Here is a 9,610-nt window from a genome sequence, read left to right as displayed (position 1 = left end):
AAGTGGTGGTAGGAGAGAGGGTAGCCAGACAGCACCGCATGGTGGTGTGTAAGATGACTCTGGAGGTCAGGAAGAAGAAGAGAGGGAAGACAGAAAAGAAGACCAAGTGGTGGAAGTTAAAGAATGAAGAAACTTGTGAGGAATTCAGGCAGAAGTTGAGACAGGTTCTGGGTGGTCAGGATGAGCTTCCAGATGACTGGGAAACTACAGCAGAGATTATCAGGGAAACAGGTAGGAAGGTGCTAGGTGTGTCATCTGGAAAGAGGAAAGAAGGTAAAGACACTTGGTGGTGGAATGAGGAAGTACAGGAATGTGTCCAGAGGAAGAGGTTGGCTAGAAGGAAGTGGGATGTAGAAAGGACTGAGGAAAGTAGACAGGAGTACAAGGAAGCACAGCGTAGAGTGAAGAGGGAGGTGGCAAAGGCCAAACAGAAAGCTTACGATGAGCTGTATGACAGGTTAGACACAAAGGAAGGAGAGAAGGACTTGTACAGGCTAGCCAGACAGAGAGACAGAGATGGGAAGGATGTGCAACAGGTAAGGGTGATTAAGGACAGAGATGGAAAGGTGCTAACAACCCAGGAGAGTGTGCAGAAAAGATGGAAGGAGTATTTTGAGGAGCTGATGAACGAGGAAAATGACAGGGAAAGAAGGGAGGAAGAGGTTGATGTTGTGGAGCAGGAAACAGCAGAGAGTGGAAAGGATGAGGTGAGGAAGGCTCTGAAAAGGATGAAGAGTGGAAAGGCTGTTGGTCCTGATGACGTACCTGTGGAGGTGTGGAAGTGCTTAGGAGAGACAGCAGTGGAGTTTCTAACCAGTTTGTTCAACAGGATTCTAGAGAGTGAGAAGATGCCTGAGGAATGGAGGAGAAGTGTTCTGGTTCCGATCTTTAAGAACAAGGGTGACACGCAGAACTGCAGCAACTACAGAGGAATAAAGTTGATGAGCCACACAATGAAGCTGTGGGAAAGAGTAGTGGAAGCCAGGCTTAGGAAGAAGGTGGAGATTTGTGAGCAGCAGTATAGATTCATGCCCCGTAAGATCACCACTGATGCCATTTTTGCTTTGAGAATGTTGATGGAAAAGTACAGAGATGGTCAGAAGGAGCTGCATTGTGTCTTTGTAGATTTAGAGAAGGCGTATGACAGGGTGCCGAGGGAGGAGCTGTGGTACTGTATGAGGTCGTCAGGAGTGGCAGAGAAGTACGTCAGAGTAGTTCAGGACATGTATGAGAGAAGTATGACGGTGGTGAGATGTGCTGTAGGTCAGACAGAGGAGTTCAAGGTGGAGGTGGGACTACACCAAGGATCAGCTTTGAGTCCCTTCTTGTTTGCTATGCTGATGGACAGGCTGACAGATGAGGTCAGACAGGAATCTCCCTGGACAATGATGTTTGCGGATGACATTGTGATTTGCAGTGAGAGTAGAGAGCAGGTAGAGGAACAGCTGGAGAGGTGGAGGTTTGCTCTGGAAAGAAGAGGCATGAAGGTCAGTCGTAGTAAGACAGAATACATGTGTCTGAACGAGAGGGATCAAGCTAGAAGCGTTAGGTTACAGGGGGCTGAGGTGAAGAAGGTGCAGGAGTTTAAGTACTTGGGGTCAACAGTTCAGTGTGATGGGAGTGTGGAAAAGAGTGAAGAGGAGAGTGCAGGCAGGTTGGAGCGGGTGGAGGAAAGTGTCAGGAGTGTTGTGTGACAGAAGAGTGTCAGCAAGACTCAAAGAAAAGGTGTACAAGACAGTGGTGAGACCAGCTCTGCTCTATGGGTTAGAGACGGTAGCAGTGAGACAGAAACAAGAGGCTGAGATGGAGGTAGCAGAGATGAAGATGTTGAGGTTCTCCTTAGGAGTGACCAGGTTAGACAGAATAAGGAACGAGTACATCAGAGGGACGGCTCACGTTGCCTGTGTTAGCGACAAAGTCAGAGAGGCCAGACTGAGATGGTTCGGACATGTTCAGAGGAGGGATAGTGAGTATATTGGTAGAAGGATGTTGGAGATGGAGCTGCCAGGCAGGAGGGCAAGAGGACGACCAAGGAGGAGATATATGGATGTTATAACAGAGGACATGAGGTTGGCTAATGTTAGGGTAGAAGATGTTCATGATAGAGTTAGGTGGAAAAGGATGATTCGCTGTGGCGACCCCTGATGGGAAAAGCCGAAAGAGAAGAAGAAGAATATAAGATGATATATAATGGGGACCTGGTGAGGTTATATCTGGTTGGGGTTAAACTAAAGTGCCCAACCTGGAGGCTTTTAAACATTGTTAACCTAAAGGCCTTTTGGATTTACTGGAAGTGTAACACGAATGACACCTACCCTTTTAGTGAATAGAAATGTAGAAATGATCAGAAAAGAACCATCTCCTTAAAATCAGAATCTAAAATCACAATCCCTCCTGTTAACTCAGTTGAGTAGCTTTAGAAAATAAAAGGCTGATTTAAGGTCCAAAGGACTCAGGAACAAAAAAAGGTCAGAAGGTCTTAAACTAGAACATCTGTGCTAAGTACGTCTGTTCAGTAATTCATCCAAGTCCACAGACAATACTGGGTATTTAATTTTATGTTCAAATAACACCTCACTTTAGCCTTGATGAGGCTCTGTTTTTAGGCAGACTATAAAGGTAATCTAGAATTCTGCTTACAATGCAGAAAGACTTTAGCTTTAGAAACTGGGTGAGTTACAAACTGTCACAAACATTTTTTTACTAAACTTTCTTTGTTGACATGTGACATTAAGAATTTCTAAACAACTCCAGTTTAATTTGACAACAATAATTACCCCCAGGACAAAACCTCTCAGTAGGTTCCCAGTGGATTTTGCATTTTTAAAGGTCATAAACATTCAGCAAATGAGTCAAACGTAATATACCGAGCTAATTCCTCAAGGACTCGTGTTCTCTGTGTTCAAAGAGCAGCTCTATGGGGATTTCTTTACTGCGCGTCATTACTGATATTGACCTTAAACATATTTCTCAAAACACCATGATGCAAGACATCTTTGTTCAAACATCAAATGAAAGTTACATTAAATTATTAATTTCCACTTCAAACATTTGGTCCATAAAATGTCAGAAATGTGAAAAATAATGTGAAGAACTGCTGCAACTAATCATTGTTTCAATATCAATTAATGCACCTGTTATCTTTGTCACTATTAATTGATTAATTCCTTTATTGTTAAAATGTTGAAAAATGTCATTTACATTTTCTCCAAAGCCTAAAAGATGTCACCTGGGGTTTTACTTTGTCCAGTTAACAGTCAGACATTTAAACATTTTCTGTTTACAACGATGTACAGTAAAACAAGGAAAGAAATAAGAACCTCACACAGGAGAAACTGAAGCCACTGTTGAATTTGTTGGTCACTGTGCTTATAAACAAAATGAATCCACCAAAACTGCTGCTAATGGTGCTACTTCCATCCGATTGGACATGTGGTTTATTTTGGTTGAAGAAAACACAAAAATGACAAATTAAAGTAACTAATGGCAATATAGTAAAATCATTTTTAATAATTACGGCTCTTATTATAGTAATATTATAATAATAAACTATAAGTAGCTTAAAGGAATATAGAAATTCACTGTATGTTTGAGAAAGAAACGCATAAAATTAAAGTTGCTGTTTTAAACGGCATCAATATGTTCTGTGTGTGTGATGCAACAACTGCAAGAACAAGATCTAAACTAAAGTTTGTAGAGTTTTTCTTAATTGCTAAGATAGTAAAAGTTTGTTAAAGACAAAAGAAGTTGGGCAAATAATTTAAGTTGTTTTCCTCGAGGATTACCTCTTGATACAACCAAAGATCATGTCCACATAGATTATCTTTTTGTTTTCAGAAAGTCTTGTTTATGTCCCAAACGTACTACATTCAGTCCTCCACTGAGTATGCTGCAACTTGTTTTTGATTCATTTTCAAAGGCCACTTCAGAGTTAATGACCATCTTAATTATCACAGCTAATAGAGTAAAGTCAAAGTTCTTAATTGCAGATTGTTTTAATGGCAATGATGAGAAATTCTCTCAGAAGACATATTTAATAAATCCCTCTGATGCTGTGTGTGTTCATTGATGCTGGATGCTACATAACAAGCTATCCCAGAGTGTTTGACCTTTACTGTCAGAGCCTAATGAGGGTTGATGAGATGGCTGCTCGTTCTCTGTCCTGCAGCATGACTCACTCCCTGAATACACTGAGGATTACTGAAAATGTCATGAGGTCCCAAAAGTTCTTTCTATGGAAAGTGCAACAGAGTCTTCATTACAGTAAGTTTCCTCAAGTAAGAGAAAGACAGAAAGTCACAAATCTTCTGAAAGAAGCGGTGCACTGGGTGATTTTATCTAGTCATTTATAAATATTATATTATATCATATCATATTTAATTATATTGTTTTATTACAAGGCTATGGGATTATATTTTTTGGGTAATAATTGTACAGTATAACCTGCTTAACATTTAAACAGTAAAAAACAGTCCCTGCCACACACTGACAAACATCTATCCACATGTGAAAACATACAAACAAGCAAGCAGGCCAACTCCCTGGAGACAATAAAATTACATGATAGATCTACCTATAGCTCTTAATGGAAAGTATTTTATTGTCTTTTACTTAACTTCTTGGCAAAGGTAATACAAATACAGCTTAAGAACCAGAAGTTCTGGTTCTGAATGTCCATGGAGAAATGGGGCTAAATTAGTACCACTGTGTGGCCTGTGTACACCGTCATAATACCTTAATGTCACATGAATCAGATTGTGTCTAAATAAAAATATATTGTTGCAGAAACTTGTGCAAACACATCAGTTACCACTTTGGAGTTACTAAGCCAGTTCTAGCAAGGACAACATGTGTCTCTGCCCCAGGAACAGTGCTGAGGTGTGAAGCTAATTTTCCACGGTGTCCGAACCCTGTGAGCACTTCATAATTTGAATGATGAGACACTGGTTAAAAATAAAATGGATATAAAACATCAAATATATTTCCCCAAGCATCACAAACTTCACTTTGGAATTAGATAGTTTTGCTTTAATATATTTTGGAAAGTCTAAAATTATTTAATTTGTTCCTGTCAGGAAGCCAAGAGACTCAACTGGAGTAGAAGGTTGGTGAACATAGGCCGTGGGCAAAATACATTAAAGTGTAAGTCATTACAGTAATATTTATGGGTGGAATCCAGAAGGATGGAGAATTAGGAATATGTGAGCTTTAACTAACAAAATCCCTTCACAGAGAAGTATTACCCAGTTCACTTTAAGAAATCAGTTGACCAACTCAGCTTATATCATGTTCATTAATATTTGTGACTTTATTTTCATGTAATTTCATGACAAGTATATAAGGAAACCAGAAAATTAAAAAGTTTACTTTTTCTTGCAACTGTATGTTCTTTAAACCCACTTTATAAATAGACTAGAAAAACTGGATTTAAACTCTGTAGTGGGTGTCAACTACACCACACGGTGACCCTGAAAATCATCATCCCCAGGTTTAACATCAGCCAAATGTCCTAAGGAAATGTGTGAAATTGCTCAAACCATGACAGGTGAAATGTGAAATTACAGGAATATTTAGCAAACTCTGAGCCCACTACCATTAATTGTGGAAACTTTGTGGCAGGGAAATTAATGTAAACACACATCCCTTTATTTGTGAATTGAGCTTTCCCAAGAATCACTTGTGCAAACCCACAGACATATTTAATCTCTGATAATTCTTTCTTTTGTGCCCATGACATGGTGACATGGGAACGTGTTATGAAATGATTTAGAACTAAGTATTGATCAACACTCTCACTGCCCAGATCTCAATGGATGACTAGTGTAAGCACATCACATCCAGAGTTGGATGGACTTCCTTGTCCAGCACTTCTCAAGTCTGAGGTGTTAACTTTGTCTCCACTGACCAAATTTGACACGTGTTCCTGACGAGGTCTCAGTTTAACCCGGTGATTCATGTATAAAGAACGACCATAGATCCTGGTTCTTCATGCACACACACACACACACACACACACACACACACACAAAATCACACACACAAACACACACAAAATCACTATCCACTTGTATGCACGGACCACCTACATTTGCACACATACAAAGTTAATCTAGGGACAGCCATGTCACATATAAAGCCTAAGAGATTAGTGGAGCTATCTTTTTAGTTAGTGGTTTTTCCAAAGTTATACTGTATTCTGAATATTGTGTCTATGTCATCTAGCAATGCTGCACAGGACACAAGCATGTACGTTGTACGTAGACAGGCCTGTTCCTGTTGTATTTTCTCTTCTCCTCTGGTAGTTTGTGGTTCTTGTTCTCTGCTGACCAACTTTTTCAACAAGCTGAAAAAACATGACACTGATGAATCGGATAATCTCACAGCTCTGCGTGTTAATTCCATTATTTGAATGCATCAATGCAGTTCTAAGATACTGATAATTATGTTTGAGGTGATGGTCTTAACTTCTGACTGAGGTGAGTACTTCTCCCACACATTGTTGTTATGCATCCCCAGTTCTGTAATGTCTAATGGTGTTCTATTTCATTCAAATAATTTGGAAAAAATCTAATGCAAAATCAGGAAGTATCTACAAAATGAAGCTCATCAATCTGCTGCCAACACCAGATTTAACTATTCAAAGCTTTTTCATATACTGTGAAGCACAACCTAGTATTTTCTTTTTAAAGTGTTAAACGATAGGTTTCCAGCTTTTCAAGTCTGCCTTAAAATCAAATAAAGCTTGAAGCATATTTTTCTATCCTTAAACAAGCCCTGTGAGTGCCTAAATCTAACCTTAAAAAAACACCACTGTAACAAAAATAGATGTTGTTGTGCAAGATATAGATATTTTGGTGGGGAATAAAAACCTAGATGTTTTATACTTTGGATATTGCAAATTATTGACAATTCTAAGTAGTTAAAGTAGTTGCAAGTTCCCTAGAAAAATGTAATGGTGATTGCAGTTTAGTTTTATAGGAATGTAATATGATTGTATATAAATGCACCATTGAGAAGTAATAAGACTTTCTCTATATTTGACAATACGTCTATGTTGCTGTGTGTTTACTGCTCTTCTTTTGGTCAAAGTATGTCTGACCTTCATTTTGTTCAATTAATTTCAATTTTAATTGTATGGTGCCAATTCACCACATCATTTCAATGCAGTTTATAGTATTTTGAATTGACCTTACAGATGTTTACTCTATACAGAATTATATAGAAAACCCAAAAACCCCACTGAGCAGCACTAGGACACAGTGGAGAGGAAAACTTCCAGCAGAATCAGGATCAGGGTGGCCGACCAGCCTCGACCGGTTAGGGTGAGTAGAAAGAGGAGAGAGAAAAGTACAGCAGTTTGTTATCAACAAACAGGTTAGAACAGACATTCTTTTAAAAACCACTGTTGTCTTAAATGTAATTTGTTGTAGTCTTGAATTTCTAAAACTATTTTACAACTGAAGAATATTTACCACTTTCTTTCAGCTTTGAGGAAATGAACTCGTCATCTACCAATGTGACTGTGATTGTGGAGTACAGAGACTCCTTTACTAAAGCTGTGATCAAGAATGTGTTTGTTGTGGTTCTCAGCATCTCCATCAACTACATCAATGGAAGCCTCATTCGCACCTTCTGCAAACACCAGGTCTGAAATTCGTTTTAGTACTGTCACCACTAGCAATTAATATACCAAGCTAAACAGCAGCTCTATAGGAAAGTGTAGACAGATGTGGAAGTAGTGTGGTTATTATTGCCTATTGGTACATGAAAAGGATTCTTAGGCCAACAGTCTGAATGTAGTGTACCCTCTTTGCTGCACTGTACTGTGCAAGCATAATTTAAATCTGTTCAGCTCAGTCAGTGGCACAGGGCTGCACAACCAGGTTAATTAGCTCTCATTACACAAAGAAGATTTACTGAGCCAGTGTGCTACCTCATTGGTGAGGGGGCACAGTGTTCACCTTACTGTATGGTTGAACAAGGCTGTAGAAGACCCGATTTTAGGGGCAAGAGTTCTGAAATTTGATACTAGCTATTAGGGCCGTTTTTCCCAGAGAGAAACTCTCACATTTCTCCAATTAACCATCAGTGAGCACTAGGATCTTACTTATGTCTCAACCACTGCTGTTAGGATTTGTTCATGGCAGCTGATTTTCCTTATAACAAATCATTAACAATTGGAGCTGGGCGAAGAAACAAACAAGCTGTACCATTGACACATTTTAGCAATAACAATTGCTAATTAGAATTAGTTCAATGTTTTTGGTGGCTAGCAAAGTTAAGTAACTTCCCTAACCCCATTTAATAGTTTACTTGTCATTATTAACCTTAAACTTTAAAGAATTGATAAATATTCCAACCAGCACCTCGCCACACTTTTCCTTCATTCTTTCCAGATATTCTACATGAGTCCTCGATACATTCTTTTCATCCACCTGGTCGTCAACGACATGATCCAAGTGACACTGACTATCATAATGTTTGTCATCAGCTACACCATTTACAAACTCAATGTTTCTGTCTGCTGTATCTTGATCCTGCCCACTTCGTTCACCACTGAAAACACCCCTCTGAACCTGGCTTGCATGGCAGTGGAGTGCTACATCGCCATCTGCTTTCCCCTTCGTCATTTGCAGATCTGCACTATCAAGAGAACGATACTGCTGATCGGATTAATTTGGATAACAAGTATGCTGTCTGTTCTTTCTGACCTGTTCATCACCTTGGCTACAGAGCCACTTAACTTCTTTCATTCCCAGGTGTTTTGCCTTAGACAAAATGTCTTCCCAAATCCCATCATTGTCAAGAAGAGAGATATAACATATACAGTGTTTCTAGTTATAGTCTGGTTCACTATGTTTTATACTTACTTCAAAATCCTCTTTACTGCAAAAACAGCCGGCAAAGATTCTATAAAAGCCAGAAACACTATCATCCTTCATGGGGTTCAGCTGCTGCTTTGTATGGCTTCATATGCAACACCCCAGCTGAAAGATGCTCTGCAGCTGTGGTTCCCAAAGAATTATACAGACTCCCAGTTTGCTACCTATGTTATAGTACAGATCTTGCCACGATCCATTAGTCCAATCATTTATGGCATACGAGATAATACTTTTAGGAAGTACCTCAAAAGATATATGTTTTGTAAGATCAGCATAAATTACATTGAAAATAACAGACTATAATTACTGTATGAGATTTCACAAATACTCTCTTCAGTCGCTAAAGCCTTTCTTCTGTCTTGTTCTTTACACTGTTGAGTTTGTTCAGACATAAAAACGTTCAACGACACACATTTTCGTAATGCCAAACTCATGAATCGCGACGTGTATAGTATCACTACAATGTTCACGTCTTAAGTTTCTATACACATTTTCAATTGGAAAACAAGTCACCTTGAAATCTCTCAAAGTTCTTACAATTGGTTTAGTGGAAAACTTGACTGACAAACTCAAAAGACCCCTGGTCTAGGGGCTACATGTGGATGGTCCCTAGGTGAAGATCAAGAGCCAGGAGGTACAGGCTTTCACAGATCACATAAACTCAGTCAACACTAATGTCAAATTCACCAGGGAAGACACTAAATACGACTGGTTGGCCTTCCTGGACT

At 39.2% G+C, this 9,610-nt stretch overlaps 1 protein-coding gene across 1 annotated transcript; it reads left to right on the top strand.

Annotated features, from left to right (window-relative positions):
• The first annotated feature begins 7,495 nt into the window (after positions 1-7,495).
• LOC113153542 (odorant receptor 131-2-like) lies at positions 7,496-9,185 on the top strand. The gene is made up of 2 exons (XM_026347221.1): positions 7,496-7,645; positions 8,397-9,185. Exons 1-2 carry the CDS (start codon positions 7,496-7,498, stop codon positions 9,183-9,185), a joined length of 939 nt encoding a protein of 312 aa, XP_026203006.1.
• Positions 9,186-9,610: the final 425 nt, after the last annotated feature.

The sequence above is a fragment of the Anabas testudineus genome, chromosome 5 (genome assembly GCF_900324465.2).
Source record: "Anabas testudineus chromosome 5, fAnaTes1.2, whole genome shotgun sequence".
Lineage (NCBI taxonomy): Eukaryota > Metazoa > Chordata > Actinopteri > Anabantiformes > Anabantidae > Anabas > Anabas testudineus.
Note: the sequence above shows the minus strand (reverse complement) of the source record. Positions and strands in the feature narration are given on the sequence as shown.

Bases quoted from the DNA above. Each gene is read 5' to 3' on its own strand.
- LOC113153542 (XM_026347221.1), top strand. From the start codon at position 7,496: ATGAACTCGTCATCTACCAATGTGACTGTGATTGTGGAGTACAGAGAC. The intron at 7,646-8,396 runs GTCTGAAATTCG...CATTCTTTCCAG, and splicing joins GCACCTTCTGCAAACACCAG to ATATTCTACATGAGTCCTCG.